Source organism: Cinclus cinclus, chromosome 3, assembly GCF_963662255.1.
Source record: "Cinclus cinclus chromosome 3, bCinCin1.1, whole genome shotgun sequence".
NCBI lineage: Eukaryota > Metazoa > Chordata > Aves > Passeriformes > Cinclidae > Cinclus > Cinclus cinclus.
The window spans coordinates 110,444,977-110,466,183 of record NC_085048.1 but is presented as its reverse complement, the minus strand read 5'-3'; the positions used below and the strand labels follow the sequence as shown (position 1 = coordinate 110,466,183).

General features: G+C 50.9%; 1 protein-coding gene across 1 annotated transcript in view; it reads right to left on the bottom strand.

Annotated features, from left to right (window-relative positions):
* The window catches only part of LOC134042012 (serine/threonine-protein kinase pim-1-like), a 117,357-nt gene extending 99,200 nt beyond the window's left edge, over window positions 1–18,157 (bottom strand). Inside the window, exons 1-6 of the mRNA XM_062489086.1 lie at window positions 18,131–18,157; window positions 9,027–9,122; window positions 8,890–8,940; window positions 8,292–8,661; window positions 7,902–8,078; window positions 7,557–7,627 (exon numbers count right to left, since the gene is read on the bottom strand). Coding sequence (XP_062345070.1) covers window positions 7,557–7,627; window positions 7,902–8,078; window positions 8,292–8,661; window positions 8,890–8,940; window positions 9,027–9,122; window positions 18,131–18,157 — 792 coding nt within the window. The remainder of the gene's footprint in view (window positions 1–7,556; window positions 7,628–7,901; window positions 8,079–8,291; window positions 8,662–8,889; window positions 8,941–9,026; window positions 9,123–18,130) is intronic.
* Window positions 18,158–21,207: the final 3,050 nt, after the last annotated feature.

Sequence of the window (21,207 nt, the reverse complement as noted above, 5' to 3'; positions counted from 1 at the left end):
ACTCTTGGACATCCAGCTGCACAGAGCTGTGCAGAGACCCTGCAGCACTGCCAACACCGGGACTGACTGCCTTGGGTATAGGGGGGATCAAAGGCAGTCCCAATGACCCCTTCTTCATATCCCCACCTCTGGGATACAGCAAGGATGCCTGGAAAGAGTGGTACAGAGTGCTCAGATGAAGCATTCAGCCCTTCCTCACTGATGGCTGAAGACATTTAGCCATGCTTTTGACTGGGACCTGGCAGGAAAAGACCAGTCAAACTGCTGGAGTAGCTTGGCCTAGCATGGGGAATGAAAAGGCAAGTGGTGAGGGCGTGCTCATGCCCTAGACTTGCCAACTCTCTCCTTGGGCTCAGTTCACTGCAAGTGTGGCTATGATCCCAGCTGGAATCCACATGTTTGGTATCAAGATTTTCTGCGGTGCCACGGCCTCCACTGGCCTTTTGGATGGTATGGGAACAGGTTCAGATCACTGTTCTCTCCCTGCCTCTTAGGCACCTCACAGCCAGTGCTGATCTCCAGCCAAGTCCCCACAAAGCCATTCTGCAGGATGTCAAAACCTGCTTTTCTCAAGCCCCTCAATTCTTCTGCTGCTGCCCTTCCCTCTTACAGTTGCCCAGCAGCCTTTCAGCCCAGAAGCTGCTGAGCTCTCGCGATGCTCCGTGCTCTCCAGCTCCCACACCTCCATCATCTCAGGCTCACTGGCATTTAGGAAGTTCAGCAGAGCTCCCTGCCCTGCTGCTCTCTGGAAGGTCTCTGCCTGCCCAAATTTCTCCAGGGCCCCCATGCCATGGCCAGGAAGGGAGGTGGAGGCATTGGAGACAGATGAACGCCCTTCCTCAGTATCCCATCATTTCTGGCACAACTAAAGGGCCAAATCAGGACCTGTTTGCACTGCAGTGGAAGGATTAGATCCTGTCAGGAATACATTGGGCCCTTCCTCAGCAAGGCTGGAATCAAGTACATCAGCCTTTGATTGGACATTCTGTTTGCCAGAGCTGTTGCTCATTTGCCTCCTCCTGCACCCCATGGTAAACCCAAAACAACTGCAGGTGCTGGCCCTGCTGCAAAGGAAATTGTGTGCCTGGGCTTTGAGCTGCTCTCCCCATGGCCACCTCCCATCCCTTCCCTCTGGACAAAGCCATGCCAGAGCACACAGCTGCCCAGAAGCTGACGAAATCTAGAAATAGCATCAGAGACAACTGTGTACAAGGCCATGGCTGTACAACTCAAAAGCTGAGACCACCTGGAACTGACTTTGTAGCACTGCCTGTTCCAGCAAACTCCTTTTTTCCTTAGCAAGCAGACACAGCTGATGGAATACATATCCCTGACACAGCCATGGTTCAAAAATACATGTAGGTTATAAAATCTAACATGCTTGCTTGGCCAGATTGGACAGCATAAGCAGCTTGGCCTGATTCTTGGGCTTTTCTCAGTCATAAGTCAGACAAGGAATTATGACAGAGCCCAGAAACCATTCAAAGACTTCTCCTGCCATTGATGCATGCTGAGGATGTGAAGTTTGCACTACACACCCATTGCAAAGGCAGCGTGTTCTCAGACACTTCCCAGAAGTGCAGTGTCCAGCTGAGCTCTTCCTTGGCCCAGCTGGTTCCATGTGCTCACACCACAGGAAAAGCTCTCTGAGCTCTGCTTACAGTGCAGAAAGTGAAAATCTATCACACAGGACTTAGCTCGGTCTCCTTACCATCTGTTCTTTTCCTTCTGAACTCAGCTCCCTGTTATTTCTAATTTTATCCTCGCAGCCGGTGCCGTTTTTCCCAGTCTCGTGCTCTCCTCTGGACACTGTGCTTGGCTTGGTGGAAGGAGAGTCCTTCTGGATGGGAGGCAATGGCTTGGAGGGAAGGAGCATAGAAGGATTTGCCAGGGAAAACTTCTTGGCAAGAGGGTAGCCAGTCAGGCCTGGAAAGTAGAGATATAAAACTGTAACAGAGGCTGCAATGCAAACCTAAAGCATCTGAAGCTCCATATTTCATAGAAGACATTTCCTGGAAACTTTCCTGGAAACTAGCTGCACAGGGAAACATGCACCTGACAGCAGCCACCTGAGGCAGGCCACAGGATCACACCCTGAGCCACTTCCACAGAGCTCCCAGGGGAACTCCCTGGCCTCTGGGCTGCTCTGGGACAGCAGGGAGCCCAGAGCCCTGTGCTTCCCAGCAATGGCTCAGCTGCACATGCAGCCTCCTGCTCCTCTCCCTGCCCCACAGCTCAGCAGCCCTACAGCTCCACGGGGCACTGGCAGCAGCACAGCTCATGGCAGGGGGCACCTGCAGGGCACAACTGCTCCCTGGCAATGTGCACAGGCTCTCCAGGCTGGCACAAGACCCTTCCTCCCACCAGAGAGCGGCCCAGCTCCCACCTTACCTCTATGGGAGGCTGAGCCAGCCTCACAAGGGATGAACTCATTTAGGTGAAGTCCCATCTTTATCATAAACATGTCTAATGGGTGGGGCATTTGCAGGATTCTTGAACTTTGGAGAAAATTTCTTAGGTTTCATTTCTCAAGGACCTAGCCTGTGAACTATTCCTCTGAACACTATTGAGTTACCATGGCTGAACAGAAAGTTGGATGGCTCCAATGGGAAGAGGGGAAAAAAACTCCTTCTCTAGTGTGGCTTCTGTGAACACCCAATAAAGACCCACACAGCTGTGACTGCTGTTTCTGCAAACTACAAAGAGCTCTCAGCAAGCAGGCAGGACTTGCTGGCGTTTTCATAGCACCTTAATATCATTCTCAGTGTTACACCCAATTAGCAAGCAGAGGAAGAACAGGAAATTTATCTGTTGTGAGACCTGACATTGGTGGCAAACAAAGGAACAGAACTTGCGTCTCATGACCGTGTCCAGTTTGTGGTCAGCTGTGGCCACAGTCCCTGTCCTGACTGAAAGTTTGAGTGATTTGGCTACTGTGAAAAGAAGAGGACGCTAATGACAAAACATAATGAGTAAGCTAATGAGAAAATGTTGTGATGCCAGGGCTGTCCTGGCAAGATCACCTGTAGCTCACAGCCACCAACTCTGACACAGAGCCAGAACTGACCACCATGGACCAATTTTCCCTGAAATCTGGTGGAATTTGTCTCCATTTGACTCGGGCCTTTCAGCTCCTTTCTATCCTCACCTTTTCCTTCCGTGGTCTTTCCTTTTCCAGTAAAATCCATCTTTGAACCCGTGCTTCTGTCTCGCAGAAGTACCTGGGGTTGAATTTGGGAACTGTCTCGGAGCAGACGGCGATAGGAGCTCGGTCCCCAGCCCTAGAACAAGGTGGGGTGACTCCAATCGCCAGCAGTCGGCACAGACAGGCAGAGCCAGACGTGTCTCCTGCCACTGTGTCCGTGTCAACCACAACCTTCACAGCCCCTTGCGGGGCTGCCCCTTTGTGACGCGCTGGCCCGTGGTTCTCTCGTTTCCATGGCCACAGAGCCCCCACCCCAGCTCCATCCCCTTCCCTTCCCTTCCCAAGGGCAGCCAGCCCTGGGCCCGGCCAGGCCAGGTCGGAGGGTTTGGCACTGTCTAGGAAGTAGCCGCTTTCCTAAGCTGCTTTTCAAGGCCTTTATTTCTGTAATTCCCACTCCGTTCTGCCTTGCAGCTTGTTGGTTGCGGATTTTGATTACTTCTCTTCACAACAAATAAAGTGGTGCCTTCCCCTCAGCAGCCCTGGGGATGTTCCTATGTGAAGCCATCTGTCTCACACGGTTTTAGACAATTTAAAACAGAACACTATGGATAAGCCGTCTCCTCTAAAGTGTTCCAACAATCCCGTTTCCAGCAAGAGGAAGTGAACAGTAAGAGATAAAGGTGGAAAAAAGGCCTGCCTCACCGCCCACACGGCCTGGGGGAGAGACAGCTGGGCCCCGATCTGGCAAGGGCCCCAACCTCGGCTGCTGGCAAAAGGAAAAGGAAAACCACCAGCCCACCACTAACATTACGTACAGCAAACGCCAAAAAACAACCTTACAACCAAAAAACTCATCTCCGCTTTCTGGCCGGGCCCTACAATCCCAGCCCGGCCCCGGCGCGGCCTTAGAAGGCTCCTTATGGTAAAGAGCTCCGGCCGCCCCACCTAAAAACAATCACAGAACCCTCTCCTGCCCCGGCAAAATATTAACTTTTTCACTGCCCAAAATATGACTTTACAAATACTTTATTCTCTGTCCTGTGGAAAAAAAAACAGAGAACCAAAATGATAATATGTACAAAAACAGCACAAAAAACACCAAAATCAAAGTATGAGAAGAGTCAAGTCTCAGCTGAGGGAAGGAAGACATAGACTGAAATTCTTCCCTTTTTTTTATGCTACAGAAAAGCAACCCTTGTTTCCCTATAACACATAAAAAAATATGGGGTGGATTAAAGATTCTAACTCTAGATGTAAGAAGAAGCGTTGGTGTTAAAATAAACCAATGTTAAAATTGCTGTAAGTGCCCTAGGTTTAAATAGTGAAAAAACCCCTGCTTCTCCCTAGGGAAGAAGAAGAAAAACACCCTCTATTTTTAAAAGTGGAGTAAGCTTTTGTTTCAACTATTATAATCCTTTAAGTGTGCCTCATAAGTTGATATGGTCCTCAGTATTAGTTATGAATTAAAATGTTAGTTGAGAAAAAAAATATTACATAATAACCAGATCTCTATCCTCCCTGACGGCTAAACACTAGAACAGCAAGACCACCTAAAAATGGTTTCTTATGAAAAATCTCTATAGGCTGAAGAATCTCCTCTCTGAAAGAAACAAGTAAATGACTATTTTAGAAATGGTAAACTAACTGAGTTGTTCTTTGTATGCTGTCAATGCAAAAAAAACAAATGTGTGGAAAGAAGAAGAGTAGTCTGAAGTTTTATTCTAATTTTTCTTCTTCTTTTTTCCCCTATAGTTTCTGGTAATAAAGTTTGTCTTTGTACCATTTAAAGCTAAGCCTGTTTTATCTTCCTCCTAATCCTATCTCACAACTAAAAACGTTCAAATTAACAATCCAAAACCACTACACTAAAGCAGTATCTCCACCCAAACTCAAACTGAACCCAAAACACCCCACTGTGGAGACCCTAAAAGGCATTCCCTAGTTAGGGAGACACGAGAGGCTTCTCTCATAGCAAGCCCTGTTCTGTCATGCCAATGTAGCCCTGTTCTGTTCCCTGGGCCAGCCCCCTGCCCTCTCCCTGTCTCTCAGGCTTTTGGTCACTCCCACCCTGTTTCCCTGTTGGCTCCCATGCCCTAACCCCACCTTTGTGCCACCCCCATGTCCCCTGGTAAGTGCTCCCTGATGCTCCCCCTGCCCAGGACACCCATCTGCTTCAACCTGGACCCTCACCCCGACGTTCCCCTTTGTCTTTGCCTCTGACCCTGGACTATCCACGCAGTGGCTGAAATAAACATCTCCGTGGATCCCATACAAAGGCCCTTGCTGCTCCTTTACCTGCAACCATCTTAACAGCTATCCAGGCTACAACACCTGCGGAGACAAAGGAGACAAGAAGGATGTCCCAGCTCCCAACATTTCCTTTATCCCTACAGTAGCTGTACTCCAATTACTGCATACGAGAGTTTTACTTGATCCCTTTAATGCCAAGGGACCATGAAGGACTTGAACCTTGTTCAAGTCCAGCCTTGCCTGCCTATTTTGGAGTGGAGGGCAAAGACGCAGACAACTTTGGGCGGGGGTAGAGCTGAAATTGCATTTTGCTGCTTCTGATTTCCTCCCTGCTTTTGCAGCAGAGGGACATCTTTGTCCCTGCAAACCACTCCCCTTTCCAAGTGAAATGTGGGCCTGGCTACCAACTCCAGGTTCTTGAAGAGACTGCTGCGGTTGGCAACAGGAATTGTTGCTGAACTTTTTGTGTTACTTAAACCCCCCCCACCAATTCCACCAAGTGGATGAGGAAAGAGGCAAAGAGATTTCGGTGGAAGAAGGGAGGCCAAAAGCTTGAAAAAAGGATGAAAGAAATGCTCCGATGATGATGATGATGTTAGTAACATGAATGATTTATTTTTGGCAGCAAATGAACACCCGCTGCCGTCCAGCCCTCCCAGACTGGCAGGTCGAGCGGTGCCGTTTCCATGGCATGAGCTGCTGGTAGCCTGGGGACAGAAACCAGAAAGCCACGGTCAGTGGCAGCAGGCTCCTTTCCCCCCTGTCCCACCACGGCCTGTGCTCAGGCCAGGCTGCTGGCTGTGCTCAGAGCCCAAACCTCCCAGCCCATTCCCTCCTTGTTAGAGGAGAGCAGCGTGGCAGGACACGCTCAACCTCTTCTGCTCAAGCATGGCACAACAACCTCCTCAGCAGCTGCAAGAGCGACATTCTCGTGTGCCTGCTGCCGTTTGCCCTAAGCCCTTCTGCCACCCGAGCTGTGGAACCGGGTACCCACCTCTGGAGACCTGCTGCCAGGAGAGGAGCCGATCCCACACAAGGTCCTCATCCTTTTGCAGGGGACATCCACACTGTGGACCCTCCCCGGCTAGCACCGGCACGGGATGCACTCCACGGACGGTGCCGGTGCTTCTCCATCTGGTCTGGACACAAGTGGCAATCTTTCTGGAAAAAACAAAGAACAATTGCATGAAAGTCATTTCAAAACAAGACCTGGAAACAAGAAAAAGCACCAAAGGTTGTCACCGTTTCACGGGCCTGGGGAAGGTCTGACCGCTCTTTATGATACTAAAATCTCTCCAGTGGTGGGGAAAAACCCTACCTTTCCCACCTGTATGCCCACCCCTTCCTCAAGGGCCTGCAAAGCAGAGCAGCTGGGCCATGGCTAAAGAACCCGTCCCCCTCTGCTGCTCCCTATCCACATGGATGCATGCTTTTGTCAGGCCGGATGCCCCCACCCCAGCCTGTGCCATGCTGGCAGGAAGAAGCTGTCAGCGAGGCCAGGAGCCGGCTCCCCTTCCACAACATCCATCCCCTGCCCCACCAAAAAGCAGCTGAGCAGTTGGCAGAAAGATTAATATTGTCCACTGCCACCCCATGGGGAACCTCCAGCATGTGGCCAGGCTGAGCCCTGCCATGCCTGGAGGCACGAGCATCCCCCCACCCCTGCACCGCCTGGGGACTCATCTTGATTTCGTCGGGGTGCAGAGCGTGTCCTCTAGGAAGGGGCTGCAACCAAAGCCCATCAGCTTTGCCCTGCCAGTGGCCAGCTCGAGAACGGCGTTCTCCAGCTCTGCGCTGATCTCCAGAAGAACACACCATATGTGCCTTGGCTCGTGGGGACATCACGAGGCCATTGAGCTGCAGGGGGATGTTTCCCCTTTTCCACTCTGTGGCAACTTCACTGCACTGTGCCACAATTTCTCCAATAGGATGGGGAGCCCTGAGCCGCTCCCTCCACAAATCGCCGGGGACCTGAGGAAGCACCTCCTTGGCTGTGCTCTCTGCTCCATGCCAGGGCCACTGGGAAATGCTCTGGGGAATTCTTTGAGAGCCACAAGACACGAGCAGCTGCTGCTTGCGGGCATCCTGGATTCTACTGTGCAGAGGGATGGATCTCTGCTGTCTCCTGGGCCAGGTGGGGCTTCTGCACCCAAGAATGTTCTAAAAGGTCATCCAAGGATGGCCTGTCTGCAGGGTCCATGGATAAGCACCACCTGATCAGGTGCTGGCACTCTGCAGAGAGAAACCAGAAACTGCTGGTCAGCTCCTGTCCATGCTCTCCCAGATTTCACAGTGCCCACAGCACACTAAGAGTGCTCAGAGCTGTTCGCACAGCTTCCCATCCATCCTCTCTTCTGGAAGAGAGCAGCAGAGGTACACGTGCTGCCTCCTCCAACTCAGCCCAGGAGATGAACCTCCTCCCCAGCTGCAACAGCACGACACTTATGTGCCACCTGCCCTCTCCCAAAGCCGTTCTTGCTCCCGTGCCTTGAAGGCCCATCCCCACCTTGAGACACCCGGGGCGGGAAGAAGAGCTGTCCCTGGACGATGTCCTCTCTGCTTTTGAAAGGAAGGTGCCTGCACACCAGCTGATAGAGCAGGATGCCCAGGGACCAGATGGTGGCTGGCTGGCCATGGTAGCGGCCAAAGAGGATCCACTCCGGTGGGTAGTACTCCCGCGTTCCTATGGCACACGGGCACAGCTCATCAGGCCAATGCTGATTGCTCCCTCCCTCCCAGCCAGCTCCTCAAAAGCCAGCCCCAGCTCCTGCCAAAATGCAACTTGGCTGCAGCCGGCTGAAGCAGCATTCCCCCTCCCTCTCTCCCTGTGTGTTTCACCCGTGGAAGCACAGGGGAGAAGCTCCACTGCCCGGCTGGGCCCCGGCTTTGGGCTCACCGGCCATCTGGGTGTAGAACGTGTCCTGCAGGATGGTGCCGCAGCCGAAGTCGATGAGCTTCGCCTCGCCGGTGGCCAGGTCAACGAGCACGTTCTCGGCCTTGATGTCGCGGTGCAGGACGCCGCGGCTGGTGCAGTGCCGCACGGCCCCCAGCACCTGCCGGAACAGCGCCCGCGCCACGGGCTCTGGCAGGAACCCCCCCGCGTGCAGCAGGTGCCAGAGGTCCTGACAGCGCTCCGGACGCTCCATGACCAGCGCGAAGCCGTCGGGCAGCTCGAACCAGTCCAGGAGCCGCACGATGCCGCGGAAGCCGGGCCACGACGCCATCCAGAGCAGCACCAGCTCCAGGGGCACAAGGGCGCCGTCGTGCTGCGGGGGAGCCGCCATGCCGTCAGCGGCGCCGATGCTGCGCTCGCCTTCGCCACCCCCTGCCCGGCGCCACCGCAGCTCCCATTGCCCATGGCCCGGGACGCTGCGCGGCCCCCGCTCGCTCCACGCTCGCTCCCATCGCAGCGTCCCGGCTCCCACCCGGCCGGGCCTGGCCTTACCCCGCCCGCCACGCCCCGCCGCCTGCTCCCGCTGGCCCCGCTCACTCACCAGCCGCGCCCACTCCAAGACGCGGTCCCGGGACACTCGCTTGATGGCCACCTGCAAGCCAAGGCGAGCGGAGGGCTCAGCTCGCCGCCCGCCGCTCGCCGCCCCCCTCCCCGCTCCGAGCCGGCCCCGTCTCTTACCGGGACGCCGTCGGCGAGCCGGGTCCCGGCGTAAACGCTGCCGAAGCCGCCGCTCCCCAGCAGCGGGCCCTCCCGGTACAGCTGCTCCAGGGGAGGCTTCTCCGCCCGTGCGGACGGCACCGCGCTCTCGGCATTCTGCCCGGGGCACCCGCCCGCCCCGGCCGCCGCTGCTTCCCGAGCCGCCCCGGGCTCCGGCGCCTCGGGGCCGGCGGCCGAACTGCCGGGCGGCGAGGCTCGCTCGGGGGAATGCGCCGGCGGCGGGGCGGGAGCCGGGCGGCTGCGGGCCAGCTGTGGGCGGAACCGCGGGAGGGGCCTCGGTCGGGGCCGGGCCAGCGCCAGGGCCCGCGCCAGGCGGAGCCAAGAGACGCTGCTGCTCCACCACCGCCACCAGCGCAGCGAGGAGCTCGTCCACAGGCTCTTGAAAAGGTGCCACAGGCGGTACGGACTGAGCCCCGCGGAGGCGGCACCGCGGCGTGCCCGACAGGGGTGGGCAGGGGGCCGGCTCGCCCACGGCCGCCTTGCGGGGCGCGGCATGAGCCGGGCTGGGAGAGGCGCAACAAGGAGGGGACTGAACGGGATCACAGGGAGTCTGAGAGGGAGAAGGGCACGGAGGGCGAGCGGGAACTCGAGCGGAAAACCGATCGAGACAGGCGCTGCTGCTGCTGCTGCTGCTGCTGCTGCTGCTGCTGCTGCTGCTGCTGCTGCTGCGGAGCCGCCGGAGCGCGCGGCCGTTCTGCCGTTGCCTCCGCGAACCCAACGGAGGAGCCGCCGCGCGCCCCGTGGAACACAGGAAACAAAGTAAGAATAAATGAAGCTAATTCCTATTAGAGAAATAGCCAAATAAAGCAGTGGAGGCGTAAAGAAGACTGTTGGCTTGTGGCTTTCTTGTTTGAGTGAGATGAAGCATTTTGTGGGGAAGAATTGCCTCTTCTGACAATTTTGCCAGTGTGGGCTGGAGCGGAGCTTTTAAATTTCAAGTAGCAAAGAGAAATCGTGTCAGTATTGTCATCCCTTTTCATTCTGTGCTGAGACACTTGCAGGCTGCCCAAAGACATCGTCTGCAATATGGAACTTGGACCCAAATGGATTGTTAAGTGTGTCTGGATGTCACCAAATCTATGGGAATGACAAAAACTCTCCAGCAATATTTTTAGTGTTAGAGAATCTAGGAACAATGATATTCTGACCACGATGTTGTTCTGGCCGGGATGTGAAAGAGAAATAATTTAATCCACACGTAGCCCTGGTGTGCACAGAAATTTTGTTTGTTTATTTCCTGTCAGTGTTAGTGGCAGAAGCATCCATTGCTCAGTTTGGGAAGGCTGACCCCTGACATGGACTCTCCTCAAGTGTGTCTCTGCCTCTGACACTAGAGAACACTGAGTGCCTTGAGAGCTCGTGTTGCCTGTGGAATGCTCCAGCTGACTGCCACCAGAAGCTGTGGAAGTTCTTTTGGTATCTGATGCAGAAAAGGAGTTCTCCATAATACCATGCTACTTAAACCCACATTGGGATGCGGCTGTGTAGTGGCTCACCATGGAGCAGATTGCCTGCTTTGTCACTGCCAGCCCTGCTGATCCTGCAAGGGACCCTAGTGTATCCCATGCCTGTTTTGCCTGCAAGCAAAGCTTGGCTTGCCTTAGTAGTGTGGAGTAAATAGAGAAGTAATAAAATGGACAATTAAACAAGTTACTTTGGAGGAGATCCTCATGCTTTCACACATCAGCCCTGCACCTCATGCTCCGTATCCTAGTTTGAATGGACAGGTGTGTGCTAGGGAAAAAGCAGGACCTTCCCTTGAAATGGAGAAAGTAAAATCCTTCCCACTGAGTCAGTATAATTTTGAAATCAAGAGGTTCTCAGGGAAAGATAGGGGGACAGGAAGAACAGTTCTCTACTAAATATACAACAAGGCCAATCTAAACAACAATAACTATGAAATTAACAGGAACCCAGTCACAGTTCCTTTGGTTGTGTGCTCTTTTCCCCCCTGGTGCAGTTACCATCGCCATTGGCAGTGAGCTCTGGCAGGTTCCCAGTGGACAGGGCAGGTGTGTGGATCCCTGCACAGCTGCAGGAGAGCTGGGGGTGATGGCAGCTGTGTCTCAGATGGGAAGGGTGGAGGAGAGACTCTGCTCACGAATCCTTGGAGCAGTGTCGGTCCCGGTGCTCCAACAGGATGCTTGGAGATAGCAAACTGAAGCAGGACAGCATCCTGGCAGGGGTGTGAGGTCCAACACCAGAAGAGGCAGCTCCTGGCACTGGGATGGCGCGGTGAGGTTTTCCAGCTGCCTTCCTCCTTCCAGAGCCAAAAAGGGGTGAGTACCAGTAACTGCCCCCCCACGCTCCTTTACCTGCTTCGAATCTTGTGGCCTTGGCCTCCTTCCCCCCACCGGCCCCACCCTCCCAGAAAAACACCGAAAAAAAAGGGAGGCTCTCCCTTCCCCATCTCAAGGTCTCAAAGACCTGGCCATCCTTAGCATGTCAATGGGAAAAAATATAAAACTATAAAATATAAAAAAACAAAACATACCACCAAAAATATACACAATAAAAAATATAACAACAAAATTATTAAGATACAATCAAAATATATTTATTGAAACCTACAGATAACTATCAGAACATATGTACATCTGGAACTATACAGGCTAATGCATAAATCCTTGTCTTCAAACGCTCTTTGGATAGGCAGCAGCTTCTTCCTGGGCTTGGAGGAAAGAGCTCTTCTGGACAGCAGGAAAGGACTTTGTGGGTAAATGCACAAAAGAATGTCCAGAGAAAACTTGGTGGAAACACAGGAGCCAGGCAGGTCTGCAAAATGGAGACACAAAATGTAACAGAGGCTGCAATGCAAACCTAAAGCATCTGAAGCTCCATATTTCATAGAACACATTTCTTGGAAATTCATAAATAGCTGCACAGGGAAACATTCTCCTACCATCACCCTCTGGAGGCAGGCCAGGGGCACACCCTGAGCCACTTCCACAGAGCTCCCAGGGGAACTCCCTGGCCTCTGGGCTGCCCTGGGACAGCAGGGAGCCCAGAGCCCTGTGCTTCCCAGCAATGGCTCAGCTGCACATGCAGCCTCCTGCTCCTCTCCCTGCCCCACAGCTCAGCAGCCCTACAGCTCCACGGGGCACTGGCAGCAGCACAGCTCATGGCAGGGGGCACCTGCAGGGCACAACTGCTCCCTGGCAATGTGCACAGGCTCTCCAGGCTGGCACAAGACCCTTCCTCCCACCAGAGAGCGGCCCAGCTCCCACCTTACCTCGGTGGGAGGCTTGAGCCATGCTAGTCCTTCACTTTGTCCTCAATCCAGAGTGTCTTCAGGCCCCTGAGCATGCCATGACTAGGAAGGGCAGTGGAGAGAGCAGGGGCAGATGCACACCCTTCCTGAGTATTTTGTCAATTTTGGCCCAGCTAAAAGGTCAGAAGCGCAGGTGTCCATCTCAGCACTTGGTCAACTTGCTGGAGAACATCAAGCCTTCACCAGCCCAGGATGTTGGAGAGGTTTTCCTGGACATGTGGGGACTGGCTGGCAGCACGCTTCTTCAGCTTGGTGCCCATCACCTCGTAGAGGGCAGAGGCGAGCCTGGTGACCACCGTGCGCACATTGGCGCTGCGGACAGGCAGCGCCTTGTTCTCCAGGAAGGACCAGAGCACGGGCAGGGCGTAGCGCTGGGCCACTTCAGGGCTCCTGGCATAAACCCCTTCCACAAGCACTGCCGGGACAGAGACACAAGCTTCTGAAACAACAACCTTAATGCAAACAAGGATCCACCTCGAGATTTGCTTCTTGGAAGCCTCTCTGCCTAAGAGCAGCGAAATAGCACACAGAGCCCAACAATCCAGAAATGGCCAAAGCAGCTGATCCTCCCCAAAATAGAACCACCAACACCTCAGGAGTACTGTCTCCAAACAAATACTTGCACCTGTGGCAGAACTTGTACCTTTACTGGATCATTTCACAACCTGTTTCAACATCAAGAATGACTAAAATGTCAACTTCCCTTTCATTTCCATTAGGAAGTTGTCTAAACCCACACTGAAGATTTGGAAATGCACCATGGAGATTCAATTGAAAGGTTTCTAAGAAAAAGGACAATTCCATCTTTGTGACCCTTGATGTCAAAGTGCCAGAATCCAATCTGGCTCTTCCCTTTGCTCAGTGGCACACAGCAAAGGGCACTATTAGACCACACTTCCAAACTCCAGCCCACCAGACATGGGTGCTGCTTGACAGCTGGATTAGAAACATCAGTGACTAGCTGCTGTCTTTGGCACAATGCTTTTGTGCCTTCCACCAAACAGCTGCTTCAAACCTCAGGGTGTCTTAGGTAATTACCCAGACCTCATTGCTGTGGCATTTGTGCATCTGCACATTTTAATGTCATTCCCCCTCCCAATGTTAATGGCATTTTTCTTGCAATGTGCACTGCAATAGTAGAATGTAGAGAGAAAAATGCAACACAGATGAATGAAATTTAACCACAACACGAGTGTCTTCTCCCTTTCTCTCTGAAGCCTTCTCCCTGCTCAATTTCTGAACTGAACTTTGTCAAACACAGACAAAACATTGACAACCAACAGGCTCCTTGCATGGCAGATGTGGCTGAGACATCAAAACCTGAAATGCTCTGGACACCATTCATATTTTCTGATCAGGCAAAATGTTATGCAGTAACCACTTCTTATTCTGTGGTGGAAGAGACTTCATTTTCTTTATGCTCGTAATCCACCAGCAATCATCAATATTTAAACAGTTCCTGAAAGTGCCCAAAACCAATTCTGCCAAGCAGGAAAAGGGTTATGGCATCCATTTCAAAATGGGTGTTAATTTCAGTTAAAATCCAATTCAAGACATTTGTCACAATGGAACTTGAGAAAACATTGTTTGTTCCCACTAAATCTCAGAGAGAACATCTGCTCTTCCTAAAAGAGTCCTAATTTATGTATATTTCCTTTATTTGAAGAAGAGATCAAAATATCTCCAAAACTAAATTCCCTCTTCCTAGACATCTACTTTATTCCAATGCCCTTTCAAGCGCTTTTGACATTCTCAATCACCGAACACTGAGCATTTGAGATTGCTGAAGAAGGCACAACATCTATGAAACCTTGCATTTAAAGATGCTGGCACACTTAGCAGTGCATTTAGACCCCGTTAAAGCAAGGCTGTAAATCATCTTGTCCACTATATAGAGAGATTATCACTTTTCCATTCCTGGGCTGTTGCTGACATAGCAAGCTCCTCTGAGGAATCAATTATCAGCTGCATTTGTAGCATTTTGGACAGCACTGACACAGGAAGACACTGTTTGCACACCCTGAAATGCTCAGTCCAATGCCACTTTGACAGCACAGGCAGGGAGCCTCAGCACTCTGCTTCTGCCCCTCTGGCCCCAAAGGCTGCCTTGCACCAAATCCGTGCCCCTAATCTGGGTGCTGAGTTTTGACCTAAGCTGTGACCCCCAGGCACTGCAGGGTTCAGTCTCAAAACTTTTCAAGAGCAAGATGAGAATTCTGTGAGGACAAAACAAATGGATTGCCTGAAACAGCACTTGCTACATTTTCCCTGAAGGACCAGAGATGACCCTGAGCTCCCAAGAGAAGAGCCAGGTCGGGTATTTTTAACCCCTCCCTTTCCTGGAGGTGGGCTCTGAGATGCCCCAGTGAGAGCTCGGCCCCAAGGCCGAGCGCCACCCCCGTGCCAGGTACTGCACACCTCTGCAGCAGCCAGGGAAAACCTGCCAAACACAGCTGCCATGGGCATTGGGCAGGAGGGACAAGCTCAGCACCTCCCGATTTGGAGCAGCTACTCTACTGTCTATTGCCAGGAATGCCCTGGAAATGCTCCCTGGGGAGACCTCTTGGCTTAGCAGAGGCCATACCTGTGATACGCTCTGTCACATCCAGCAGAGCTTGGCCACTCAGCTGACTCCATTGGTGGCTGAACTCTTTCATCAGTGCTACTTTATCTACAAGAGAAACACACGTTTCTGCTCACTCTTCTGAGGTCCTAGGAGAAAGGAGAGTGGGGAGGGGAAGGGCAGGGGCAGCCCCAATTTATAAAATCAAGTAATTTTCTGCTGATGTATATCTTTCCTTCCAGCCTACTTGAGGGGGGTTCAAATTCCCAAAGAAAACCTCTCCGTTCACATTTGTCAATGCAAAGTTGTCTGCTGGACCTGGAGCTACGTTAAACATTTCAGATCAAGGACCTCAAGAGTTCAATCACATGTAAGCAGTGAAAAGGTTTTGAACTCCAGAGCAAACAGGAAGAAGTCCAGACTTGGGATACACAAAGGCACAGAGTCAGGCAGTTCAGGAGTTCGCAGAGCAGCTGAGGTGGAGAAAAGTGGAAACTCCCCCTGAAGATCTGCCTCTTCAACACTCCATTTGTCAGGCATATTTCTCCTGAGCAGCATTTTCAGAGCTGACATAAATCTCTGTGACAAAGGAATTTAGAGCAGTCCTTGCCTGTGTAGGTATTTGCCACAGCCATCCTGCCCCATGAAAACAACATGTGGAACAAGACATCACTGACAGCTGGATTTCTATCTGCTTGTTTTAAGGAAATGCACTTGGTGAATCATAAGTGTCCCATTTGAAAAAAGAAGACAAATGGGAAAGGTGGAACAGAGGCAGCTACTGCCTATAATGTGGAGCCTTCCAGGGGGCTGCTCTGCAGGAGCCATGATGGGCCAGTGTCCCTTCATGGCAACAGCAAAGCTATTCATTTGGGAACTCTAATGGGGTCCAAGCAAACTCCAAAATCCCCTTTGCCTCTGAATTGTAGCAAAGCTGTAGTCCAGGACCTCCTCTCCAGACAAGCAGCACAGAGCCAAGGGCTCCTGGCACTTGTGGGAAATGCTGATGCACATTCAAGCCTCTTAGGGGACTGGTGCCTAAGGACTGCACCCCCACAGCTTCTGGTGGATGTCAGCTGGAGTGTTCCACGGGCAACAAGAGCTCTCATGGCACTCAGTGTTCTCTTGTGTCAGAGAGGCAGAGACACAGTTGAGGAGAGTCCATGTCAGCCTTACCAAAATGAGAAACGGATTTTTCCAGCGCTTTCACAGCTGCAGCATGAACCCCGGTATCCTTTGAGTTCAGGCTCTTTAGTATTCCTTCCACTAAACGGACAATCACGGGGTTCAAGGCATCTTCCAGGATGGCTATCATTTCTGCCAGCACGTCCAGCGCCATCTGCTTCACTCTCTTGTGCGTGTCAGATATTCTCAGGACAAAATGATCAAAAATCTGTGAAGAGAACAAGCAGCAAGAAAGCTGGATTAAAATGTCCTTGTTTGAAGAGGGGATGTAGCAATGATCATTTAGTGCCCAAGAGAGGTACACACCATCTTTACCAAGTGCAATAGAGACAAGGATGGAAACGAGTAGCCACAGTTGTGTTTGTGCAAGACAGGATGGAGTTTGGAGAAGTATCTCTGTAAAAACATTTGGGTTATACCAACCCAGCCTGATACTTCTCTTCCCCATCCAAACCCATTTTTCATCAAGAGAAGAATTGCCATGCTTTCAGTGGCTGGATTCCTTTCATTGAACCCAGCTGGGAGTAGGAGACAGCAAAGGTTAGAGCAGTGGAAAATTCTGTCATCATGTGATGAACAGCATCAATAGGCACCTGCCAGACAAATACAGCTGGACTGAAAGAACTTGTCCTGCATGCTGGACCTGAGTTAAATTTGTCTGAGTAAGAGGGGCCATCCTATCCCAAACGGGCAGGATGTAGTGCCAAGATACAGTGAATTAAGTGTACTGCTACAGGCTTGGGAGAGGAGCTGAAGGGAAGGAACAGTGAAGATACCCTACATACTTGGACAATGTTCGTGGTGATGAGCTTGGGGCTGTTTTTGCACAGGTCTAGGAGGAGTGCCACTCCTTCCATCCGTGTCTCAAACCCCTTGGCTTCCAGGAGATCATCAAGCTTCTGGAGCATCTCCATTTCATCCACAGCTGGAGGCAACGTGACCTGGACTTTTGGATGGTGTAGGAGGCGTCCATCCGAGGTCGACTTCACCCTGGAAAATAAAAGCAAATGATGGCTTGTTGGTGATAATACCTGCAGATAATTGTGAGCAAAACATCCAGAGGTGATTTACTCGTGATTTCAAGCTAGAGAATCATGAGGCTCTGAAAAGAGCATGGACTTCATGACAATCATTATGGGAGAAAATCTGCAAAGTAACATTTTCGCCAGTTCTCACTCAGGAAAACCAAGTATGAGATGCATCTGATCTATCTTCAGGTGGCTTCCCAGGCACACAGGTTGCATTGCTCTGTGGAGAACGAGAGACACTAATTCCATGTTTAAATGCCTGCTCATATGGGAGGTGTGTGTCTTGTAAGAAGGAAACTCATCACTCTGCAGAAATGTCTCTACACCAGGCATGACAGTCTGAAAGAGGAGCTCAGATGCATCTGAGCAGATGACCAGGGGCATATCTGAAGGATCCAGAAAATCAGTAACAGAGATAAAAACAGATGCCAGACATCCCAGCACTATGCTCACATTAAGTTTGCGTTCCTAGAGTCTAGATCTATAACTTAACAAACCCACTGGGAACAATTCTCTTGGATCAACTTGTCTCTCCCATGAGCATGGGAAGATCCTAGCTATGCTACTGAGGCATGTGGTCACTTTCCTGCCACTGCTGAGCATCACAGAGCTAAATAAATCTGTTCTGTTATCAGAGAACAGGTACAAGTAGCTCTGCCACTGGCATGAAGACACAGCAAGGACCAAATCCCTGTCTTAAGTGCAGATTGCAGCACAGGAGGAAATCAACCAAACATGCTGTCCATCCAGCAAACTATATGAAGGACAAGAATATCAAGACAAAAAGTCCCTATTGAGACACCTTTTGACCAAAGTTGCTCAGGAGTTGCCTTGCTACTTACTGCTCAAACTTGGTTCTGTGTGAGGGTAAGAAAACCATGACTCAGCCAAGCCAATCCACTTGATTGGGAACTGCTTGTTTGGGGAATGGCATCTTGCCGCTAGACTGGGATTTCTCCTCAAAACACCCATCTGAAAAAGACTCCACTCAGATGTAAAAAGCCCTGGTTGAATTTACTTGTCCCAAGTCGGGCAGCAGAGACATGGCCCTCTCCAATCCTCCACAACACAGCCCTTGCCACTGCCCTGACTTGTCTGTGCTGCAACCAATAAGTGTCTTTCTGTTGCCTCATTTCTGTGGAAACCCCTGCAGAGATGTTTGTTCAGTGTAACACAGAAGTAGACATTTTTATTAAAGAGCATTTGTAGGGAAAGGAAACAATCTCTGGCACAGGCCATCTCTGCCAGAAAGATTTTCCTGAAGAAGAGAAATGTCAAACTTGTTGTGTGCTTTGTCACATCTAACAAAAGTGCTCAGTACCGTTGACTAGAAGGCAATGTGGGCTGGGGCTTCTTTGAGACATGGCTCCTCATCTTCACAGGGCTCTTGACACATGGGCGTTCACCCTTCTGCTCTTCCATCCCCTACAAGGACACAGAGAAACCCCACCAACATTTCGAATATAGAATAGGAAACTGTCTGCTTAAAAACACAAGTTAGAACCAGGATCACTGCTACCAAGGCTTAGGGAAATATTTCCAAACCTACAGAAGGAAACAGACCAGAGATTCAGTGATGCCAACTCTTTGTTTGCAATAGCCCAAGGCAGGTTATGGGTGCTGCCATAGTGAGCAGCAGTTTAAACTCCCCAATTCATGAGTCTCGAGCATAAATGGGAATAATGGAAACTGGTAGGCACCAAGAGTTCTTATAGGAAAAAGCAGAAAAATTAGGACTCTTTGGGGTGGGCCAATTTTGTTGGAAGGTGATTTGGTTCAACACTCGCTCTCCCTGTTTGTGCACAAAGGACACGCTCCCTTCTATAATGTAGATAAAAACAATGAAAGTCCCCCCAAGACAAATGATTTTCCTCTGGATGCTGCTGGATTCACCAAGCTTCTTCCAGCTCCACAGGGCTTGACAGCAGGGCAGTATTCCCAAAAGACAGACGGTAATTGTAGCAATTAGGATTGACTTGGACATCTGCTGCAGTTTTGGAAATTCTCTTGGCACTACTGCTTCCAGTGTCTTTTGCAAAGACTGTTCTCCTCAGAAGCACTTTTCTCACTTCATTGCTTTACTGGGAGCAGAGCAGGGACAGCAGGGTGGGGAGTTATGCTTAAATGTAAACCCACTTTCTCCTCTTCCCCTTTCCTCTTTGTGACCAATAGTCAAAATATTCAAAGCCCCACTTTTCCCCTAAGAATATCAGCTCCTTTGTGGTCTGCAGATGAACAGGCTGGGGATTAACAGCTCATTCCCAGGAGCAAAATGATTGAGCAGAAGGGGAATGAGATAAAAACAGATTAGGTATGTTTGATGTCCTATTAGCTGTGGCTATACTTGCACAAAGGAGACATTTCTCCTGCCAAGCACTTACTTTCTTCTTAATTCTTCTCAGAATATCTTCCAGGTCACAGGCAGGAACGGATCGCTCCAAAAGCATTTTACATTTTTGGTCATCCAGCAATATCTTCACCATCTCCTGTCCATAATGCCTATGGAAGGATTGAGGGAAGACGGGAAGAAAGGGAGGCAGGCAGGCAGGAAGGAAGGAAGGAGAGAAAAGACAGAAAGGTGAACAAACAAAGCAAGACTATTAAAAGAAAAGGCTGATACATTAACCTTAAACACATCAGCTGCAATCCTTGCATGAGAAGGCATTACCTACTCATCAAAGAGAGAGATTTACCCCTACTTGTCACTGCACAGTTCTGTCAGCTGAACACAAGAGGCAAGAGGAGAATGTGGGGCTACAGAAAAATACCATTTCACTCTGAAACTCGGGGTGTGATTCTGTGGGATCAAAGGATCCAAGGGAACAAGCAAAAGACATCTGCTTTGTTGTCGGAGCCATTAGCAGTACTTTCTGACATTTGCAATGGCAGTGCAATACAATACAATAATTTGCCTTTCTTTAGCTGGTAGGGAAAACAGGGAAAAACACCTCATGCTTTCTATGTGAGATTCTATAGGATATGTATGCACAGGGGCAACGAGTTGTGCTTGTATTCGAGGCGTCTACAGATGTGAATTTGAGTAAGGGGAGTTTGGTGTTTTGGGTGGATTTTGCCACTAGGAAACCACAGTTTTCTTCAAGAAGAAATTTGGAGGTCATTGAGTCACAGACAACAGCATTCTAGAAATCTGCAGAAGAGATTTAGACAGACTACAGAATACATTCTAAACAATATAGACAGAATACATTAGCTAAAGTGCCCTGGCATATTTCCAGGAAAGCCTTAAATTCATAAGAAAGAGATGTTTGGGATCCTTTGGTGATGAACACTTTGGATTTGTGTTGTGCACTTCAGACCAAACAAAACTATTTGACTGCCAAATCTGAGCTCTTTTGATCTCAGGAAAGAATCCTTCAAGTCACAGGAAGTTGGCAATGCTCTTTCTTGCTGGACAACCTCAGCTTACCCACTACAGTCATTTCCCCAGGTAATCCAGAGCAGTGGTCACAGCACCAAGGCTGACAGAGCTCAAGAAGCGTTTGGATGATGCCCTTGGGCACATGGAGTGACTCTTGGCATGTCCTGCACATGGCTGGCAGCTGGACTCCATGGCCCCAATGGATCCCATACAACTCCGGGTATTCCATGCCTCTATGGCCCTTATCCACACCGTGATGTAACTTAATATTTCCTTTCATTACCACTCTTTTGTGGTTTTACCTTTCTAGACAGACACAAGGCAGTTTTCCTGCGTGAGGAGGTGAAATGAAGATGGTTACCTTGTGTCCTTGTGGCAGTCCTGAGCAAGCGTCCCTGCCGCGTGCGCCAGCCTCTCAGCCCTGGGTGTGCCTGCGAGCTTCGTGACTCCAATTTTCTCCATCAAGGACAGCAGCAGTTGCGCCGCACACTTCCGCACCTGGGCGTGGCGGCTCCTGGCAAGAGGAGAGCAAACACTGGGGCACAGGGAGAAGGAGCAACAGCAGCACAGGCCTTGGCCAGAGCGTGCTCCCTGCCACTGCTGCGGGAAGGAGGCCTGGCTTCTCCCTGCAGCTTCAGACACCTGTAGAAGCTTCTGTCCTCAGAGAAACTCAAATTAGCATTGGACACAAGGACTGTCTGCAAGGAAGACGGAGG